Source organism: Marmota flaviventris, chromosome 15, assembly GCF_047511675.1.
Source record: "Marmota flaviventris isolate mMarFla1 chromosome 15, mMarFla1.hap1, whole genome shotgun sequence".
Lineage (NCBI taxonomy): Eukaryota > Metazoa > Chordata > Mammalia > Rodentia > Sciuridae > Marmota > Marmota flaviventris.
In genome coordinates this window covers 53,471,131-53,494,620 of record NC_092512.1, presented here as the reverse complement: position 1 = coordinate 53,494,620, position 23,490 = coordinate 53,471,131, and the positions used below count along the sequence as shown (strand labels likewise).

General features: G+C 37.1%; 2 protein-coding genes across 6 annotated transcripts in view; both read right to left on the bottom strand.

Moving 5' to 3' along the window:
- Positions 1 to 11,046, bottom strand: part of Mrps28 (mitochondrial ribosomal protein S28) — a 106,094-nt gene extending 95,048 nt beyond the window's left edge. The window contains exon 1 of the mRNA XM_027949386.2: positions 10,793 to 11,046. Coding sequence (XP_027805187.1) covers positions 10,793 to 11,002 — 210 coding nt within the window. The 5' untranslated portion in view covers positions 11,003 to 11,046. The remainder of the gene's footprint in view (positions 1 to 10,792) is intronic.
- A 2,907-nt stretch (positions 11,047 to 13,953) lies between these two features.
- The window catches only part of Tpd52 (tumor protein D52), a 105,889-nt gene continuing 96,352 nt past the window's right edge, over positions 13,954 to 23,490 (bottom strand). For 2 of the 5 annotated variants that reach the window (XM_027949366.2, XM_027949373.2), the window contains 3 exons: positions 21,033 to 21,074; positions 19,528 to 19,576; positions 13,954 to 17,234 (listed from right to left, as the gene is read on the bottom strand). In XM_027949366.2, coding sequence (XP_027805167.1) covers positions 17,115 to 17,234; positions 19,528 to 19,576; positions 21,033 to 21,074 — 211 coding nt within the window. In that variant the 3' untranslated portion in view covers positions 13,954 to 17,114. Of the gene's footprint in view, positions 17,235 to 19,515; positions 19,577 to 21,032; positions 21,075 to 23,490 lie in introns of all 5 variants that reach the window. The other 3 variants (XM_027949376.2, XM_027949381.2, XM_071602276.1) reach the window with 3 other exon arrangements.

The window sequence follows — 23,490 nt, the reverse complement described above, 5'->3', positions numbered from 1 at the left end:
ATAAATGGAATTACTCAATATATAACCCTTTGAGACTGGCTTTTTATTCATGTAGCCTAATTCCCTTTAGAGTCATTCCAATTGTTACATGTATCAATTGCTTGTTACTTTTTATTGATAAGTACTATTCCATGATAAGAATGTACTGTAATTTAACCATTCACCAAAGGGCATATGAACTGTTTCCAGTTTTAGTACTATAGATAATGCCATATTTGCATAGGTTGTTATATAAACATGTTTTCATGTCTTTGGGATACATATTCTCTGCCCAGTAGCATCCAGCTCCCAGTGTCCCCCCCACCTTTTTTTTTTTTTTTTTTTTTGAGAGAACCCAACCATATCAAGCTGGTCAGAAACCAGGCAACTTGAACTGCCAACTCCTGTGCCAAGACTGACTCACTGTCCAGCAGTTGCCAACCACAGAGTCCCTGAAGCTTTAAAAAGGAGAGCAAAATCCAAACTAAATCCAAACTATTTAATTTTACTCCCTGAACCATACAAATCAGATTCTTCACAAAAGTTGCATTCTGTATAACTTAAAAACTTCTTGTATTTCCTTAATGCCAATAAATAAAAACAAACTTAGGGGCTATACTCATGCCACAATAATTAATATGTTCAAAAGAAAAAAAATTTAAAAGCAAAATAAAACCTAAACACATTAAAAGAAGGTAGCAACATTTCTGGGCAAAAATAAGAAATTAGGAAAGATCTACAAATAGCAAAAGCTAATGCTGACCTGAGAAATCAGATCATATGACCACCTACAAAATACAATTCATACAGAAAATAAGCATCTTCCTTTTTAGGAAATGGATACTACTGCTCATAAGCACAATATAGGTACTGATAAAAACCTACTTTTCCCCAAGAATTCTATTTACTTCATTTCACTCTTTTGTTTTTGTTTTTTTAATTAAATGGACACATTTCTCTAAACATTCTTTGAAAATGGAACTAAACATTTCAGAAGATTCTTTATCATTAACTCAAAGATAACTCTCTTAGAATTCTACAATATAAAAACAGGCTGACATCACAGTTAAAATAAGAAACATTTTCCAACATTCCTTTACATAGTAATTTTAATTTTAAAAGATTGGTGCAATTTTTAAAGTTCTCAACACAAAACTAAAGGAAAACAAAGGATTAACCAAAACTAGATAATTTTATACCATATGAATTTAGTGGACTTAAAAGTTACATAAAAGTTTAGATAATTTTTCCTTTATATTAAAACAAATCCTTTAAACAATCTATATTTTCATTTTTTCAGTATTTTAAAAAGAACTAAACATCTGATTGAAATGTTCTGTCTCCCAGAATATTCCAGTCTTTTGAAATAAAAAATAGCAATAAGAAATATTAGTGAAACATAGCATTTAAAAATATTTGCAAGAAATCCATTTAATATAGTGTTAAAAATAAAACTAAAAGCTTTCCTGTAACTTCAGCATTCTAAATAAATAAAAAGTAGTAAGTTGTTTCACTGCTTTTTTTAATGTGCTGGAAAGTGATGTGCCACCCTCTACTGTAAAGGACCAGTAGTGATAATGTTCATAGAGCAGAAAAAACAAACCTCTATTCAACTGTTGCCACCTTGTGGCTATGAGATGGGTTATATGCTACAGCACAGGTCCCAAGTCTGCAAATTTATATTATTTAAGTACAAAAGAGATATGAAGCTTTTAAGATTTTTAAAAGCAGGGAACAGGGAGAAGAAAGGTATCTGGCCAAAAAACAAAAATACACACACAAAAAAACAAGCTTTTGCAAATTATGTGGGTGAACACAAGACCTTTATTTTATTTATTTATATGTGGTGCTGAGGATGGTACCCAGGGGTTCACACATGATAGGCAAGTGCTCTACCGCTGAGCCATAACCCCAGCCTACTTTTGCAAATATTTACCAGTTTTTTTATACATAAGTGGGCAACTTATTGGTCACAAAAATAAACAGGGCTTGTTCCAACCCCCAAAATAAGCCAAAACAAAACAAAAACTAGTTGAAGAAATAGATGCATAAACCAGTATTAAAGCTCATGAACCAAAAGAAAAGAGAGTGAATAAGAGAGCACAGGACAATTACAGAACTCCAAGCCTCCACACAAAACAACATCGTTGCAGGTCTTTTAAACCCAAGCTCTCTTTACAGAGTAACTTCAGTGAACTATTAGGAAAAGGATCATGATGCACTGACCTTGGTTCAGACCTGACTGTGAGGAAAAGTTCTCTGCAAGGATAATTTTTTGGGCTGTTACTGAAAATTATTTATTTCTGAGGTCTACATACACTTTAGTTTTCACTTTAAGGACTTTAAAACTTAAATCAAAGCTCACTACTTGAACTTCAGTATATATACATATTTTAAAATCCCATAATAAGTGATCTGAATGTCATTTTTCATTTATAATTATTCAACCATCAAACTAAAATATTATTACAATTTATATTGTATTAAATTCTTGCTTATATGTAAAGCTTTATGCAAGAGATAAAAAGAGTGAATAAGGGCCCAGCGTGGTGGCCTAAACCTGTAATCCCAGCACCTCAGGAGGCTGAAGCAGGAGGAGCACGAGTTCAAAGCCAGCCTCAGCAAAAGCGAGGTGTCAACCAACTCAGTGAGGCCCTGTCTCTAAATAAAATAAAAAATAGGGCTGGGGATGTGGCTCAGTGGTTGAGTGCCCCTAGGTTCAATTCCAAGTACCCCACACACATATCAAAAAAAAAAAAAAAAGAGTGGAAAGGTAGCAGAATACAACAGTTACTAATATGGCATTATGTAAAAATGTGGATGTGTAATTGATGTGATTCTGCAATCTGTATTTGGGGTAAAAATGGGAATTCATAACCCACTTGAATCGAATGTATGAAATATGATATGTCAAGAGTTTTGTAATGTTTTGAATAACCAATAAAAAAATTTTAAAAATTAAAAAAATAAAAAACAAAACAAAAAAAAGAGTGAATAAGGTATAACCTCGATCTCTAGTAACTACAAGTAGAAAACAGATTAAAACAGGCTCACAAATGACTTTAATGTAACTTAAAACTACAGTTGTAACATAAAGGTAGTAGAAAACAATGCCTTAGGACATTCAAGAGGAGTGGCACCTGGTTGGTGAGATTACAGAGGCCCAAAAGAATAGATGATTTTCCCCCCTTCTTTGTTTTTAATTAGTTCTTTTTAGTTTTATATAACATTAGGATTCACTTTGACATAATTATAAAAGCATGGAATATAATTTGCTCTGATTCAGTCCCCAGTACTTCCCCTTCCCCACCCTTCCTTCCACCCCTTGTTCCCTTCACTCTACTCTACTGATCTCTCTGCTAATTACTTACAGTTTTTTCTTTAATTAGCATTCTTGTGGATGTACAAGATTGTGAGATTCACTGTAGTATATCACATGTACATAGGAGAGTCAGGTCAGAGTCCTCCACTGTTCTTTCCTTATCCCATCCCTCCTCCCTCTCCCTCAATCCCCTTCCTCTATTAGTTCTTCCCCTAACAGATATTCTATTGGATGGAACCCCCCACCTCCTGTGATTTTTACAATGAAATCTGCAGTCAGAGAAGTTAATTTCAGGGAAAAGAGCAAAGGTAAAGCAATAATGTTCTGTTTAGGGAACAGCAAACTTTTATCTTCAAAAGAAAAAAAATAAGCAGAAGCCATTTTACCAATAATATCTTACACAGAACCCTAATATGTACATATAACTTAGTTTTTATTAGTATATTTTATGAGTTCAATTTGGTAGCATTTCTTTATTATAAAGTAAAAACTGTGAATGTGTAGCAATTTTGATGGGAATCAGAGATGAGGGATAACAAACCCAGTTCCTAATTCCTGTATTTTGTTTTGGTCGTCCAATAAGAGGAAAAACCACCTAGGGGTATGTGGCTCCGAGGTAGAGTATTCCTTGCCTAGCATGCAGGAGGCCCTGGGTTCCATCCCCCATACCACAAAAAAGAAGAAAAAGAAGAAGCAAATCCACTTATAACAGCATATGTTAATGAAGGCGAGGAAATGAGCATTGCAAAGCACTACAGTGGGAGTTTATTAAACCAACTAATTTTTCAAGTTCAAACTGTGCATATATGCATATACTTTCTCCTAGAACACATCCTATAAAGTCACTTTCATAAGCATGCAAAAGAGCAAATGTCCACTGTAATATTAACTGTTGGGGGAGGGGCAACAATCTAATGCTTTTAATGAAGGCCTTTTCTAGTTAATAAATGATACCTACTATGGAATACCAACAATTTTTTAAATGAGGCACATAAAGTACACTTATAACTCAAAGTTATACTTCAGTGAAAATAACAATTTTCAGCAGCAACTAAAAATACTGATTTTTTTAAAGTATTAGGCACTTGTATTCAGTGCTTTAAATAATAAATTATTTAATCAATAAAACATAATAAGGTAAAACAATAATGATTTGTTTAGGGAACAGCCCTAAAGAGATTATCTCATAATAATACCGTGACGCAGGATTTCCTTTTACAAAAAAGGAAAAGGAAATACATAGATATTAAGTCATTTCTCAAAGAAAAGTAGCTAATAAATAGTAGAAGAGCCAGGATTTAAAGCCCAGAGTTTACATTCTTAAACATTAATAATAGTCCAGAACAGTACTTAGTATTAACCATTTAATAATTACACTTAGAATATGTATACATATATAAAACTCCAGAGGCATCCATTAAAAATCATACTCTACAGCCTTGAGAAAATTAGAAAAAGGAAACAGAGTTGTTTATATTTCACATAATAATTTTCAGCACTATTAAAATGTCTTTTTAAAGTAAATAAATATTGCTTTTATACTTTTTAAATAACAAATTTATTTCAAAAATCCTGATCACAAAATAAGTAATTATTCATCTTGTAATTTCAGGATAGTCTTCAATTAAATAGATACAAAAACTTCAAAAAGGAATGTTAAGTTGGATCCCTATCAACAGCTAACAACTACTCATATTCTTCATCATAAATATAAGATAGAAATACACCCAAAACTTCCAAATAAACATTAAAATTAAATCTAATGTAGTATTTTGAGTTTTCTTATTATTCTTACAATTTTTTTCACTCAATTATTGTTCTAGTCAGGCACATTTAACTAATATGCTCAAGCCTATATTATTCAACTTGTGCAAACTGCTTGAGAGCAGTCGCACAAATATCACAATTCAAATTCAAGTCAAGTGGAAATGAAGTTTCCATATGCAATGCATGTACCATTCATTCATTTATCCATTTGGCAAATATTTACAGAGTGCCCACCACGGGTCAAGCATGGTGCCAGGTACTAGGGACTTATCAGAATGAAGGAGAAAGATTTTTTGTCCTCCTAAAACTTACATTCCACTGGGGGGAGAAAAGCCAAGATAAACTTCTTTCTGAAGTGTGCATACAGTACTCTGACATATTAAGTTGACATATTAGAGCGTTAAGAATCATCTGTGGGTTATCTGTTATCTTATTGTCTAATTTTTTTGAGTTCTTTGTATACTCTGGATATTAGGGCTCTATCTAAAGTGTGAGGAGTAAAGATTTGCTCCCAGGATGTAGGCTCCCTATTTACCTCTCTTATTGTTTCTTTTGCTGAGAAAAAACTTTTTAGTTTGAGTAAGTCCCATTTGTTGATTCTAGTTATTAACTCTTGTGCTATGGGTGTCCTATTGAGGAATTTGGAGCCCGACCCCACAGTATGTAGATTGTAGCCAACTTTTTCTTCTATCAGACGCCGTGTCTCTGATTTGATATCAAGCTCCTTGATCCATTTCGAGTTAACTTTTGTGCATGGCGAGAGAAAGGGATTCAGTTTCATTTTGTTGCATATGGATTTCCAGTTTTCCCAGCACCATTTGTTGAAGATGTTATCCTTCCTCCATTGCATGCTTTTAGCCCCTTTATCAAATATAAGATAGTTGTAGTTTTGTGGATTGGTTTCTGTGTCCTCTATTCTATACCATTGGTCCACCCGCCTATTTTGGTACCAGTACCATGCTGTTTTTGTTACTATTGCTCTGTAGTATAGTTTGAAGCCTGGTATCGCTATACCGCCTGATTCACACTTCCTGCTTAGCATTGTTATTGCTATTCTGGGTCTTTTATTTTTCCATATGAATTTCATGATTGCTTTCTCTATTTCTACAAGAAATGCCATTGGGATTTTGATTGGCATTGCATTAAACCTATAGAGAACTTTTGGTAATATCACCATTTTGATGATGTTAGTACCTGAACAGACACTTCTCAGAAGAGGACATACAATCAATCAACAAGTACATGAAAAAATGCTCACCATCTCTAGCAGTCAGAGAAATGCAAATCAAAACCACCCTAAGATACCATCTCACTCCAGTAAGACTGGCAGCCATTATGAAGTCAAACAACAACAAGTGCTGGCGAGGATGTGGGGAAAAGGGTACACTTGTACATTGCTGGTGGGACTGCAAATTGGTGCAGCCAATTTGGAAAGCAGTATGGAGATTTCTTGGAAAGCTGGGAATGGAACCACCATTTGACCCAGCTATTCCCCTTCTCGGTCTATTCCCTAAAGACCTAAAAAGAGCATGCTACAGGGACACTGCTACATCGATGTTCATAGCAGCACAATTCACAATAGCAAGACTGTGGAACCAACCTAGATGCCCTTCAATAGACGAATGGATAAAAAAAAATGTGGCATTTATACACAATGGAGTATTACTCTGCATTAAAAAATGACAAAATCATAGAATTTGCAGGGAAATGGATGGCATTAGAGCAGATTATGCTAAGTGAAGCTAGCCAATCCCTAAAAAACAAATGCCAAATGTCTTCTTTGATATAAGGAGAGTAACTAAGAACAGAGTAGGGTCGAAGAGCATGAGAAGAAGATTAACATTAATCAGGGACAAGAGGTGGGAGGGAAAGGGAGAGAGAAGGGAAATTGCATGGAAATGGAAGGAGACCCTCAGGGTTATACAAAATTACATACAAGAGGAAGTGAGAGGAAAAGGAAAAAAAATACAAGGGGGAGAAATGAATTACAGTAGAGGGGGTAGAGAGAGAAGAGGGGAGGGGAGGGGAGGGGAGGGGGGATAGTAGAGGATAGGAAAGGCAGCAGAATACAACAGACACTAGTATGGCAATATGTAAATCAATGGATGTGTAACTTATGTGATTCTGCAATCTGTATACGGGGTAAAAATGGGAGTTCATAACCCATTTGAATCAAAGTGTGAAATATGATATATCAAGAACTATGTAATGTTTTGAACAACCAACAACAAAAATTAAAAAAAAAAAGAATCATCTGTGGACTATGTGTGGACCAAATCAGCAATGGAAGCCCATTGAATGGGAAAGTCTGATATGCGGGAACTTAACAATGGCAACCCTGCTGTGAACTCCCACCAAGCTCTGCCAGAGATCCCACACAGCACCAGAGATGGGGTAACCTGCTATAGCCACATAGTGTCTCTGAGATGGGTGTGACCTGCCAAGATGCCAATCAACCTACTGACTACATGACATCAGGAAGCAAGACTCCACCCCTGAAACTTTACCCCTGCCTTTGATGTACCCCCTTAAATAAACCACCAGAGCCATTTTTTAATTGCTCTGTTCCAGCTCCTACCAGGACTGGAAGATCCTATCAGAGGCCCTGCTTTTAAAATCTATTCTTTGACACTGCCTCTTATTTCTTCACTAATTATTTCAGACTTTATTTCTCAGGTGGCTTATCTCCTTCTGCGCAGAAAAAATTACCCTGGTGAGGCGCTGGCTGCCTGAGATATTAGAGATTACAAATATCCTTAAATTAGAGATTAAACAGAATGGCATGTGCATGTGCATGCTGATTTGGAGTAATTTTGTTTGCTTGGTTAGTTTTAATTTTTTTTCTGTAAAAAACTTAACTTTATTGTTTCTGTACAGCTCAATCTAAAATTATAGACTCATCTACATTTTTTAAATAGCCTCTTACGTGCACTCTTTTTTTGGGAACAGTTTTAGGTTTATAGCAAAACTGAATAGTAGAGAGAAATCCCATGTGCTCTCTGACCCCCAACTTGCATAGCCTCCCCTACTATCAACCTCCCCACCAGAGTATATGTGTTACAATGGATGAACTTACATGGATGGTTTGACAAGGCTTATTATTCACAACTTAATAGTGGGGTTTCATTAAAAGAACTATGTGGTTCTGGAAACATCTCTGGTGCAAATACTCTCCAATATGCAGGAGGACAATGGAGAAATGGCTGGGGCCACATAATATCTAAAATGCATTAAGTGAAAGCTTTCTCTACACTGTGTGCTGAGAACCTTTTAAATGTATTATTTCATATAAACTTCCCAATAACTCCAATTAGAGTATTATTTTCACTTAGATATAAGGGTGCAAACTAATTTGTCAAAGTCACTCAACTAGTAAGATGGCTGGATGAGTATCACAATCCCAGCAGCCTCAAACTGAGCAACTTTTAACCTCTGCCCCAGGCCAGTAAGTCTTTAATACCATAGCAAGAAATGTATACTTAAGTTTGAGGGAACAGGAATGGCAGTTTACAACGTTCCCAAGAAAAACATAAAGACCATCTCCTTATGTCCTATTTGTAGAGCACAACTCTGTTGCTATGTGTGTAATGACCTTCAGCACAGCTGAAGTCAGAGGTATTAATTACGGAATAAAAGGGAACACTCAAAATGCTACAAAGCTAAGAACTCATAAAACACAAGACTACACCCCAGATTCCTGATACCATCCTTCCCAGGAAATTACCCTTCCATTAAACCAAGATGTCCAAGAACTATGAACCAGAAAAATGTGAACCACATGTCAGAACTAAACACACTTACTCTCCATCTAATAGAATAATGTTTTCAAAACTGTGTTAGTGAAGAAAAACTGCCCATGGAGACTGTTTAGTCTGAGCTGGACGAGGCAAATCCAACGGAGGTGCTGAGACTCCCAGGAAATACCCCAGTTGCCTACTGGAAAAACTGAACAGTCCAATTAGAATTGTCTTGGAGAGGAATGGAAAGGGAATCCTGCTCACTCATAAATACCCTGAATTTCTCCTTCATTAAACATTTATTACTGCTCATCATGTGAAACACTAAAGTATGGGAGACATTTTTAGCTTCAAACACTTGCTAATGTGATGCCACAATTTTTATTCTTGCCACAATTAACTCAGCAATCTGAGAATTATTTTCTGGAGATTTTGAAGAAACTTAAAATAGGGTACTTATGGGGCTGGTAATGAGAAAGGGTGAAGGTGAGAAACAGGGAAATTCTTTTCCTACACAAATATTCAGAATAACACTGAATTATATTTATGCTTCCTACCTTACCACACTTCGTTAGCAATGCCTTATGCCAAGGATGAATCCAATTCATCCCTTTGATGATTTCAGGTATGGTAGACAGAATAATGTGCCCCTAAAGATGTCCACATCCAAATTCCTAGAATTTGTGAATGTCACCTTCTGTGGCAAAGGGGAATTAAATTGCAGGTAGGATTAAGATTGCTAATCAACTAATTTTAGAAAAAAATATTGTGGATTATCTGGCAGATCCAATATAATCATAAAGGAGCACAAAAATGAATGAGACATAACAGAACCCCCTGTGAGAGGGCCTCAACCTACTGTTGCTGGCTTTGAAGAAGCAAAAGGAGGCCAGGAGCCAATAAATGCCAGTGGCCCCCATAAATTAGAAAAGGCAAGGAAACAGTTCCTTCCCAAAACCTATGGAACAGGAAACGCTGCCAACACCTTGGTTGTAACCCAGTGAGACTGCAGACTTCTCACAACCCTCAAAATAACAAATTTGTCTTAAGCCACTAAATTTGTGGTAATTTGTTACAGCAGAAAAGAGAATATACATCAGACTTCTTTTATTCCTTGGATCTTAGGAAAATTTTGACTCTAACGACTAAAATGATCCTACAATCCAGGAAACTGCCTATTAGCTATTTGATACTATTACCCAAGGAAATAAATACAGAAATTGAGAAATTTTTTTTAATATATCCAATTTCATGTCTGCTGAATGCAATAGTAAAAAACAAAACAAAAACAACATCTGTACTTTTCTATTTCCTTTATTTCACTAATATTTAGTTATTTCGTACTTTGCAAAAATATTGGCTAAGGCAAAGGTGTAAGAAACCCAAAAAATGTCACTTACAGAAAAGGAAAATGAAGCACTGACCTGTTAAATCACTTGCCCAAGTTCAGAAAAATAGTAATTCCATCGTTCCCCTAACAAATACTTAGAACAGCTACCAAGAAGCTCCACACTGGAGCTATTGTATAGAAGGAGACCAAGCAGAGCCTTGCCTCTCCCAGTGTGAGTCCACTTCTACCAGTCCCCGGAGTCGCCCCAGACCTCCTCACTGGCAGCGCTCCCTGCTGCCCAAGAGCCAGCAAGCCCCAGCAAGACCCGCGCTTACAGAATCAGTCACATAAAAGTACAATCAATGAAGAAAAACACCAGCCACGCGCTCGGCTGCTAGCGGCCAGCCATAGAGCCAACACACGGCCCAACAACAGCCCTCCAGCCTCCCAGGTTCCCAAGTCCCCCAGGTCCCCAAGTCCCCCAGGTCCCCCAAGCCACCAGCCACCTCCAGCCCTCCCAGTTCCGGTTCCCCTCGCCGACTCCCCGCCCACTAGCCCGCCCGGCCCCGCCCACATGTCACAGGCGTGACCCCACCCTTTACGCCGGCCCCAGCCGCCCAACCGCGTCGTGGGCGTGGCTCCGCGGCTGCCTCTCACCCGTCGGAGCTCCGCCTTCCGCTGCAGCTCTGAGTGCCGCTCCAACGCGCTGGCAAAGCCGCCTGGACTCGTCTGAGGCTTCGAAGAATCGGAGCTCCCACTTTCGGAGCCACTTTCAGTGCCTGCGCTTCGAAAGGGCCTAAAGAAGAGAAACACTCGCAGAAAATGGCTCTCGGCAGCCACGGCACGGGTCCCACACAGAGCCGCCATGACGCCTTCACAACCTCTGACCTACGGCCTCCGTTCCGCAAGCGTGCGGGTCAAGGGCGGAGCCAGGAGAGGTCCGCCCACCTGCCGCGGAGCCAGGAGGTCTGCCTGTTTGCGGGCTGTTCTGTGCTGAGGAAGAAGTGTAGGAGGTGGAGGTTTAAGTTAAAATGCATGGACTATATCCTCAGGGACTGGAGATCGCCGTTTCGTGTGGGAAGTGCGCTTAGTTCATGGCAGAGTGCGGTAATGCAATCTTTCAGGTTCCTTCAGTTCTCCCTGTTATTCTACTTAGAATTGGAAGTTATCTCCCTGTTACCCTACTTAGAATTGGAAGTCCGGATATGCACTCCGGTGCTCTGCTTTCTTTGTGCCTTTGAGCACTTTCCAATATACCATGTGTTGTACTTAAAATTTTAGGTGCTTTCCGAATTTTCTCCATGAAGGAAGGAATTTGCTGTTAGGTCCTTTGTACTGGGCACTTAGTAAGACGCAGTTCACATCGAACAATTCACATTCGTGAAATTCTGGATGCAAGTTAGTCCTTTGCCACTTCTGGGGCCAGTCCTCACGTGAATATAATAATCTGAGACGTCTGTCACCTCCTAATAGCTATTGTACCTTCTAGTGTTAAGGAGCTTGGTCCTTGCAAGAAACAGGCAATGCAAAAATCTGCCCTTCAAACCCTGATTCTTGTGATCAAGTAAGAAAGATTTCAGACATGTTGCTCAGAGTAACAGGAATGAGTTTATAGAAAGGATAGGGAAAAGGAATGTGGACACTCTCAAAGGAGAGAATTGCCTCTGTGACAGGAGAGGGACAATGTGCCATTCTTACACTTCAGTTTTATTGGGGATCCCAGAGATGTTTCCAAAATGTCCCACCCAGGTCCACCTCATGACTTTTGGCTGACAGCAAGATGACATCAGCCTTTCAAATCCCTACTGTCTTGACAACTCTAGGTCACCTTGGCCCATGCTGGCCAGTTCTAATTGGATTTTTTAAAAATATTTATTTATTTTTAAGTTTTAGGTGGACTCTTAACCATATATTCTTGTAGATTTTATGGCTAGGAGGAACTATTCTTATCTCCTAGTATTTCAGTATCTGGTCATAAAAGTCTCCTCCTTCAGTGCAACTTGGGGTCCTCTTAACCACCTGTAGTTCTCCTGCAGATAACTGGCAGCTTGCTGAGGAATGGCTAGACAGGGCTGCAGGTAAACTGCTTTCTGGAAAAGAAAGCATGTGGGGGCAGCACAGTGGGCCCATTTGGGGGGAATTACTCTCTTAATCTCTGTGTTCCCACCATTCACATCTGTCTGTTCCCTAACACTAGGGAATTTCAGATAGTGCCTGTGTATTGTACCAGCGGCTCTGTCACTTTTTTTACCTCAATATTAATTCCGAGATTTTGCCCACCTTCTTCAAACACCATACTTCACTTTTTAATTAATGAAGTAGTTCAGCCATCTTTTACCCAGTAGTTTTAATGTTAACCTGCAATCAAGCTATTTTGGAGACAGGTGGCACACACTTTTCCATGTCATTTGAAAAAATTACTGAGGGAAGTAATTTTTAGGACCACAAACCCTATTTTACTAATGCCTCCGGCTAGGGATGCCTTTCTCATGCCTTCTATGGCATAGACAATACACAAAACATTAGAAGTAATTGTAGGATTCACTACAACTAGCCAACTGTGGGAAAACCCTTATAAATTCAGTAGGAGCTTAATATAAATTCTATTCCAGGTGAGTACTCCCTAGTACTGAAACTCAATAGGTATATCATGACCTAGTTCAGCCAAATGATAAGCTTCTCAAGGACTGTGTGATAAGTCATTTTCAGAACAATTCCTGTAGGGTTTTTTTTTTTTTTTTTTTTTTTTTTTAAGTTACATGTCGATGGGCTGTGAGTCCACATAAGTAGGCTACATCTTCTTCATACTTTTACTTGAAGATTGAAGAGTACTTCCACAATATTTTTTAATAAGCAAAACTATCTGCCTCTGATAGAGAATCAGAAGCATCAAATGAGGATTTGCAGGCTTTTTTGCCTATGCAAGCCACAAATAGAAACAGACGCTACAGAGGGGCAGTGTTTTCACATCTTAAGGACTCTGATCCTGCCCTAACTGCACCTTCCCTCTTGCTTCATTAAAAATAGTCCTCCTTTTTGCAAGTTAAAACACACATTACAAAAATACTAGTAATGGCAGATGGCAAGGTAAGTGAACAGAAAATAATTCAAATCCTGGCCTCACAAGTACTGGCTATAGTCTCATCTATAAAACTGAAACCACACCCCTAATTAAAGGAAATGTGTAAAATGCCTAGGCACTTAATGAAAGCTCAAAAAATAGCTTATTGATGGCTAGGTGACTAGGAGGTGATTAAAGATTTGTGCCTTTTAACCACATATAAGGGCCTGGAATAGGGAACTGGTCTAGACGTACAGACTGTCCAAAGACAGTCATTTCAGGTAAAGAAATAGATAAGCTCATTAAGAAGATGGATCCTGTAGATGACTGAAGATAGGCAAATAGCGTTTAAGGAATTGGAAAAATACTGTTAGTTAAATTGGAAAATAATGGAATTAATCCTGGAAAGCAAGAAAACCTTTAGAGAATGTTGAAGATAGCCACTTAAAAATATAATTCAAAACCCAAAAACTGTGTTTCGCTTTTACTGTGTAGTAGAAGAACCATCAAATTAAAATAATAACACTGACTAGCCTCAGTAACATCAAAATTATATGAGTTGGGCAGGGTGGTGCATGCTGTTATCCCAGATACTTAGGAGGCTAAAGGAGCAGTACAAATTTGAGGCCAGCCTGGGCAACTTGGGAAGACCTCGTCTCAGAAAATAGAAAGTGCTGGGATGTATGTAACTACCTTAGTGGTAGAATGTCCCTCAGTTCAATCCCCAGTACCAAAAAAAATTATGAGTTTTCAAGAATTTGAGTCACCAAACAGCATTTATTGAAGTATGAAATCCTGGCAGGTGACAGGCACATGCAGACCCTGCTCTCTAAGAGCTCACATACTAAGAGTTTGAAAAAGCCTTTAGATTCATTTTGGTTTCAACATCAGAATATGGAAGTTTTGAAGTTTGCTGGATTATTCAAAAGCAATGTTTTCTATTAATTGTGACCCACCCATGGTCTCTATAACTAATATATAATTATGGGACCATCACTAAAAATGATTAATCAATGGCCAAATGTTTTCACTACGTGCAAAAATCAGAGTTTTCATCTGGTTTTAACTATAAAGAAACATGATTTTGACAAACTGCCTTATGCAGCATTTTCTCTGGAACATGTGCAGCAAATAGTCACTTCATAAATGCCTTTTGGTAGCCAGCATGTAGCTTTCTCATTTTTGCTTGATAACATTGATTCAATACAGCTGTCATGGTTCTTACATATCCAGGATAGAACAGGTTTGGAGTTAAGTTTGCCTAATGGACTTACCCCTTTCCTCCACAGACAGGTAATACATACAAAAGAACCCATACCCAAATCATAGAATTTTTATTGTTTTCAAATATTATACAAAAAATAGACAGCGTGTGTATCTTAACAGATAAAGAACAGTCCAAATTGTTTGGTGTTTTTTTTTTCTTTTTTGTATTGCAGTAATTAAGTTGCTAAGATGATAATCCAATTAATTTGTTCCCTCTTCATTGATTACTTTGGTCTTACAAGCATACAAATCATGCAGTATTCCCACACTCTATAATTTAAAGACATTCCTATTTGTAAGACAGAGTTGTTGTCAGTGATATTTTCTTCTGTTACACTTCTTCAATCCTTAAATATCTGAGATTTCACTTTCCTGCTGTTTTCTTGTAGTGTCACATATAACACACAACAGAGTAGCCAGGACCTCTTTCTGGGTTTTCCTATTAATCACTTTTACAAATTTCTTAAATATCTGTCTCATAATATTGAATCTACCACAAAGAACATTTTGCATAGTATGTCTAAATCCAGTTTTATTTTCCTAATTCATCCTCATTCTTTACTTTTAAGAAGCAAGGGTTGGTTGGTTGGTTGGTTTGTAGACTGGAAAGATGTCTACAAAATGATTAGCTGGGGGGCAAACAAGATAAAAACAAAAAATGATTCTCCAGTTCTTTCATGACCATCTCCAGTACTCACCTTCATATACCCATTCCATTTCCCATTCCAATTTCTATAATTTTTTTTGCATACACACAGTAAAAAGATATGAGAATATTTCTCTCAACTAAAGAAATTGCCATCTTACTCTATTTGGCAGTGTTGAAAAGACATGAACAAGGCAGGACACCCAAGAAACAATGTGATGAACTGAAGATGATTGAAAAACAACAAATTTTTTAAAGACTAGTTGTTGGAAAAAATAACTTAACAGCTATGAGGAACAACCATAATATTTCTATAAAGTGACAGATTTCTACAGAGCTCTCTTCTGGGCCAATGCTTCAACTTTTGTCTTAAAGCCTTTAGAAGGAAATTAGAGAATGTTAATCTGATACCATTAAGCAGTGGTTTAAAGTGGATTATTTTTTTAATTGCCTTTTTAAAAGAAGAGGTACCAGTTGATTTTTTTATACAATAAACTATTTCCAGAACACTAGTCTCATAATAGATATTGAGATCTATACTACTGATATACAGAACTTATTAAGTTTTTCACATGTAATAGAGCATAGTTTCAACTGTATCAGAGTGCTAACAAAAGCTCTAGCAATCAAGAATGGCAGCACATTATTTTATAAAACCACTTGGGGTTTTTCAAATTTGGTGTTTAGAAGAATTTATCATAAAGACATCTAGTCATGCTTTTAAAAAAAAGTTTGAGGTCACTCCAAGCTTGGCAATTAACATTTGGCATAAACAATAAAACAATCACAACTTGATAAATAATAGATACGACAATGTAAGCCATTACATTTACAGCATAAGAAAAAAGTGGTGGTGAGTCAGAGTAGAGTTAGAACCTCAGCCTCTATGCAGATCTGTCCAGAGGCTTTGATTCATTAGCCCCAACACAGCTCTCACAGCAGGGGAATGTCTACAGTATCATTTTATAATTTCTTACACTGAAAACAAGTAGAGAATAATGAATTGATTTTTATTAATGTATTACATCCTCAGGAATTATCACCAAAATATGTTCAAGTTTTAACAGTAATATAACTTTGTGTACTTAAAGGATGCTAAATGGATTAAGTGGAGACAGCAATGTGATTAAGTGGAGACAGCAATGTGTTCCCTGATGTGGTTGATTTTAGCATGTTTACAACTAGGTCTAGAACACTGACGGCCTACTGAAATACAGTATGTTTGACTCAGAATGATGTCAGTTTACTCTGAACTTTAAACTTGAATCTGAAAAAAAGTTGACATAGTGGTGAAATAACTAATAGGCTGAAATGCTTACTGTCACGAATGCCAATTAACAAGGATATGGGGATGGGGGTCCTACTCTCAAGTCACCCAGCAGTTTGAATTACTGTACATATGAAGTTATAACAAAATGGATGTAGAACTGTTTATTTTAGTCTGGCATCTTCAGATAGCCAAGATAGGTACCTTATATTAAGGAGTGTTTATTCAAAAATGGGATTTTTTTGTAGTTCGTAGTTCATCCCTTAAGGTAAAAAAAAATGATACTAAAATTTTTAATAACCAGGATTCATAAAATTTAAAAGAACAATTTTAGTCAGGAATCAAATATGCAGCGATTCAAAAAGGAAAATACTCTTATAAAAGACAAAAGAGCAAACTGGCATCCCAGATGCAGAGCAATTTTATAAAGTAAGAAAGCAACTATGATCACCTGCAGCTTCTCAGATCATCCTAGTGAGCATCCCCAGGTACTATATGTGACTTTATATAATAGTATTTCCTAAATAATGGACCTTCAATACACATTAAAGGGTGTTTCCCAGAAGTAGAGGTGAAGGTATTTTCATTTTGTTTAACCCACAAACTATTTGGTCAAAGAAATACATAAAGCTAAATAAAAGCACATCTGGTAGAAATTCATGGCAATGAATGTTGACAAGATGTGCTTGGATCTTGCTTGCAGCATCTGGCAGTGGGTAGCAGAACAAAGGTAGGAATCTCACAGGCTCTCCTGCGTCTGTTCTGTAGGCGGCTCTGTGGCGGTGACACTAGCATTTGCAGTCGAATTCAAGACTTCTCCAAAATCACCACCAGCAGGCTTGGTTCCCCCTACTTTAGACTTAAAAAAAAGTTCAAAAAAGAAAAGACAATATGAAACAAAATTAGCTAACTCTGCATAAAGGAACTCTAATTTTACTTTCAAAAACAAATAAGTCAAGAACCTGGTAGCTCAGTGATATATATATATATGGAATTTAGTACTGTTGTAACATTCAGGGTGGTAAATTCTACCCTTGCCCCAGCCCCATCAACTAACTATTCTTCAAAGGAAATTTTGTTTAAAGAACTTTGTAAAGCCTATTCTAAAATATCTACTGAAAAATATAAAGTATCTACTGAACTCTTGTTACTTGATAAACATTTTGTATTACATTCAGTTCTTCATTCACCTCCACTTACTGAAGAAATACTGAGCAAAATAAATAAAAGATAATATATGTATTTTTTCTATACAGTGTAGGCATGTCAGCCCTTTACTACTTAACGTGTGCTTCAAGGCCCTGCAGACTCAACATCATCTGGGAGCTTGTCAGAAATGCAAAATTTCAGACACATACTCTTCCCCACCCTAATTCCAACCACAAAACTGAAATTACATTTTTATAGGATCCTGATGATTCATGTGTACATTCTGTTTGTGAAACACTACTCTAGCCTATCTAAACTGAAATTGTCAATAAATATGTTTGAATACATATACATTTATACAGTGTTTTATGCTTTTCAAAACCTTTATACATAACATGTCAGTTCTCGCTTTTCCACATTGATGTATCTGTGCTTGCTAGCTATTTCAAAAACTAAGCAGGTCTCTTGTACAGATTTAGAAGATGATGTATTTTTTATTCATCAAATGCATACTGAGCAATGTGCAAAGCATTATTCTAGGCCACTGAGAAGTTCAGTGAACAGAAAGAACAGGACCCTATCATTATGAGTTCACAGAGCACCATGCTGGTGGGTTTTGAATAAATAAGCTATAAGGCTGTGTGTATACTGTGCCTCTGGAAAACATTCATGGTATGTGCATACAAACAGAAAAGGTGTGTGCTAATGTTGGTATGTGCGAGGGGGAAAAAAAAAATCCAGATCACTATGCAGCATTTGATTTTCTTTCAATAAATATACCCTGGCTCTATAATTTTTAAAAGATGATTTAAGAATGAGTGACATTGTTAAAGTTCTGAAAACTAAATAATAGCTTTTATGCTCATTAAGATATCGGTTTTAACCCTTCAAAGATGCCACTATAATTATCAGAATTAAGTTAGGAAGCAATGAACACATAGCCATCATACAAACTAGAGCAAGTCAGTGCATATGAATTATATGACATTTAAGGTCACTTGTGATTCTAAGAACTGATGATTTTCTTTTTAATATAATCTTTGAGATAATGCAAAACAGTGAACAGTAAATGATAATCATCATGGCCTCACTATAATAAAATAAAAACAGAATGCCCAATAATGAAGGACTAAAAAACAACATCCATTTTAAGGTATAACAGCTGTGTGTGTGTGTGTGTGTGTGTGTGTGTGTGTATTACTGTCTCTGGGTAGTAACACCAAGTTTTTAAAAATTTTTGTGCCTTCTATATTGTTAACTACAATAAATTTATAGTATATTTTATTTAAAATGAATAAAGCAAAAAGCAGCACAAATTTTTAAAGTGCTATTGCTTTTTAAACTGTACATATCCTTTCAGCATTTAGCATGCTACTATGCTATAACATACCCTCAAAATATATTGGTTAAAAGAGTTACATAACTCTTGAAATATCCATTAATAGCATAAAGAGTATGGTTCTTAAAGGGTTTTTTTTTTTTTTTTAATTTAAAAAAAAAAAAAAAAAGCCAGGCATGGTAGTGCACACCTGTAATCTCAGTGACTTGGGTGGCTAAGGAAGAGAATCACAATTTCAAGGCCAGCCTCAGCAACTTAGCAAAACCCTCAGTGACTTGGTGAGACCCTGTCTCAAAAATAAAATAAAAAGGGCTAGGATGTAGTTCAGAGGTAGAGTACCCCTGGGTTAAATCCCCAGTATGAAAAATAAAAATAATTTTAAAAGGGCTGGGTTTGTAGCTCAGTGCTACAGCACTTGCCTAGCACATGTGAGGCACTGGGATCGATGTTCCACACCGCATAAAAATAAATAAGTAAAATAAAATAAAGGTATTGTGTCCATCTACAAAAAAAAAAAAAAAAATATATATATATATATATATATACACACACACACACACACACACACACACACACACACACAGATGCAAATGATTTACCTACACCAAAGAAAGTTAAGGCACATGCAATTTGTCACAAAGACCATGTTCACCTTTGTACTTGCCTTTAAGTTTTCAACCTTTTCTTCAAATGATTTGAAAGTTGGAGAGTTTCTAGGGAGGGAAAAAAAATAGTTAAATTATAAACACTGAAAAAACTCGACAGTTTTGAGTATTATTAGCTGACCATATTCCTCTTCACCATTATTCTCAGTGAGCAAAATAACAGATATATTTATATGTACATGTGTGCAGGTATATGCACAAATATTTTTATGTAAGATTACCAATTCCTGAGCTAATATTTTTACAAGTCTGATTTTGAGTCCATGATTTTGAGTCTAATCACATTTAGACAAAGTGATACAGAAAAAATACAGTACATGTGAGAGAAGTGGTAACAAACCAGGTAAAACATCAAGTCTGTCACTTCCCCAATCAACGTGTCACAATTCAAGAAAATGCCACCATTAGATTAGTTTAATTTTGGTAAAGATACTAGACTCTAGAACAACTGATTATATTCACTTCCTACCTGGCAGGAGTCCAATACCACCCATTCAGGAAAAGCAGATCCTGTGGGGTTCTACAACAAGGATCCTAATTTCCAGGGAGCAGCACCACAGACAGGGAAAGGAGGGACCAAGAGGAGGGGAGGAGCACAGAAACTTGACTTTGATACTTAACAAGTTGCCTCACCTGACAGCCTCTGAGCCCCAGGGACGCTTGTAGGCACAGTCACACTGACCCACACTAATTAAGGACTGCAGCACTTTTATCTCACCCATGGGTTTCCACAATTTTTATCCTATATACTAGACCTTGAATATCCTCCTATCAAGATGAAAAGGCAGAGAAGGAAACCAGGAGCTTCCCCCTTCTCACAGTGGTGTTAACAGACTAAGGTAAGCCAATGGTTCTCAAAGTGTGGCCCCCACAACAGCTGGGTCCACAACTTCGCAGAACTTGTGGGTAATGCAAACCCATAGTCCCACCCCAGCTCTACAGAAGCAGAAACTCTAGGAGTGGGCCCAGCAAGCAGGGTTAACAAGCCCTCTGGGAGATTCCAATGCACACCAAGCAGACATTTTTAAAATCCTCTGCTTCTCTAGAGGGATCGGAAAAGAGAACAACATGTACTACTTCGAGTGCTCACTGATGAAAACACAGTAGAATTAATCACAGTTGTCTCCCAACATCACACTGGGACGAGGGAAGCAAAGATGGGTTGAATGGGAGAAAAAGGGAGTGTAACGAAGGCTAATGCTCACAAAGGAGGTGGGCCAGCCATACCCTTGAACAGAAGGTTCTTTAGAGAGTAGCATCCACTTATAAACAACATAAAGGCTTTATAAAATAAAACAGAAACTCCTTTTTAACTCAAACATTTAATGGATCTCTTGTACCCATGCCAACACTGTAAGAGTAATTGAAGACTGATACAGTGTTAAACACGTAGCTTGTTAAGAGTAGAATTCTAGATCCCCGCCTCAGAAGAGTTCAGGTTAAACATTTAAACAAAGCACCAGAAAGCATAATACCAACTACACTTTGTAAAAATATACTTTACCTCATAGCAGGCATGCTAATTGAATGTTGAATGGAGCGTATACTAAGAGGCAGCATTAAAAAGAGATAGAAATGAAGTTAGTATATAGGGGTGATTCAACATATAAAAAGCCAACAAAACTTAAGCTTTATAGCTTTATTCTTTTGGCACTATGAAGAAGTATCTGCTTTTTGAGGTGGAGGGGATCAAAGTTATTCCAACATAATTTATTTTTACTCATAAACCAATTAATCCCAATCATTATTACAACTAATAATACAACCTTGCATTTTTATCAGACTTTGAAACCGTACTCTCACCTGGATCTGCAAGGTGCATAACCTTACAGAGGCTCAGAAGTAAAATGGTTTACCCAAGGTCATGGCAGAATTAAGAATGAACTTGGGTCTCAGGGACTCTTAATTCAATGTTTACCACCTCCCCTCAAAAATGAAGCACACATACAAATACACAAGCGAGGCCAGTAAAAGGCCCTGCAGCCCCCTTTCTCTCAGGTATTTGTTCCCAGGCTAGAACAGGTAGGTTTCAAAATAAATTACCTGACAACTTTAAGTGATTTTAAAATTACATATCACTCCTCAGTAATAACAGTACCCATTTTGTAATAAGAGATCCTATACTCAACCCAATTAAATTGAATGTTTCTAAAAGGCCAAATAAAATTTGGTTCTCTGTCTTACTAGGTCCAACTTCTACTCAAGGAAGGCTTCTGAGTAACTGTACAGGTTCAAGGGTATCTATTTTTAGTCATTTCCCAGAGAACACTTCATATGTTGAAAGTACCTTTATTCCTGGGATTTTAAAATCATTGCAATCTGCTCTTACTGTTACCATATACATAATTTTGACCACTGGAACAGCTTTTTTTTATATAAATAAACTTTCCTTTGGATAAAGTGAACCATTCAAGGTAGCAAGACTCAATTATATTTAAGTATTTTGTGTGTTTATGATTTGGTTTTCTCTGAGACTCAGTTGTTAACAAATGATAATATGTTTTAAATGCAGCTCCTCAAATCTAGTATTGTATTCATGTGTAATATAGAGTTACTATTTTAAAATACATCAAAATATTCTGAAAGTTTGTGTAATCAAGATAATCAATAAAATATCTGGACATCTCTGTACTTGATATCTTATGTAACACAGGAAAAGATCCATGTAACTGAGTATTCTCTCCATCCTACAATGGTGGTTGATATGTTGATTAAAGGACTATAATCTATTCTGGAAGGCATTTACTAGTCCTTTTCCTGCTTGATCTGAAGTTATTGGTTCCATATTTGGAGGACAGAGATTGATGATAAGCATCCTTCTAAATTCTCCACACCAGAACTCCAGTCATCACCTGCCCCTCACCTCATCCTTCTAAAGAAACTGCCTAGAACAGCCACACTGCCACAAACCACCTTCCACCATAAGTCATATGATAAATGGGCCAGGGAGCAGAGCCCACACCTAACCTCCTGTGAGCTACAGACTGTATGGACTGAATAGGGCAGGGGGTTAAAAGATTCAGACTAGTATGCTATAGTTAGCTTCTGGTTCAGTTAGTGGCAGTTACTTCAGCCAGAAAGTCACATCGACTTAAATACTGACAAAGACTTCTTTGAGACAAGGGGAAAGCTGCAAGCACAGGAAGCCTGTTCCCAAAGAAGGAATCAAGCCTAAGCAGTTAGAGGTAACAAGGAGAGAAGACCATGCGGGGAACAGGGCAGGGTTGAGCAAGAACTGGTTTCCTCAGTTTCTAGAAGTTATCCTAATTTCTAACCCATTTCCAATAAAGCAGGACTGCCTTGATTGGGGCCTGGACTTGCTTCCTTTCCTCTCTGTGGATCACAATTTTTTTTTTTTTTTTTTAATCTGTGCAACCCAGTCTCCATTTAAGATGAACTAACTTAGATAGTTTTCTGTTCCATGCAACCAGATCTTCACTAGAACACGCATTATGGCAGAAACTATCAAATTCTGGTGACAGAAGGCAAGGGATGGCCAAACCCAGATAAACAGTCCACAGGACATACACTGAATTCTACAGTATCAATGGACTGAGGAAATAAGTGAATAAGGTAAGTACAAATTTTAAAAATTCACAGCTAATTGTAGTCACTGATCTTATCAGCAGACAGCTGGGTTCTCAGTCCCATTAACCAGCACAAACCAACTAAATGTTCTTCAGTGGTAATATGTAAGAAAGAGAAAGGAAGCAATTTGATTAAGGTTTATTTGTGAAAATCACTGAACTGAATTTGATTTGAGCAATTTGAGCAATTCTCTGTGTGCATTGTATTTCACAGTAAAAGGATTTTTAGATGTACCCATTAAACAAAATAAATCAATTAATAGAGATAGGGTTATAGTTGAGGATTCTCTGCCTTTGAGATAGCCATTTCAGTAGGAAGAACAAGGAGCACACACCAGCTTAAATTCCATCCAATTATCTGGTCTTCTCTACAAT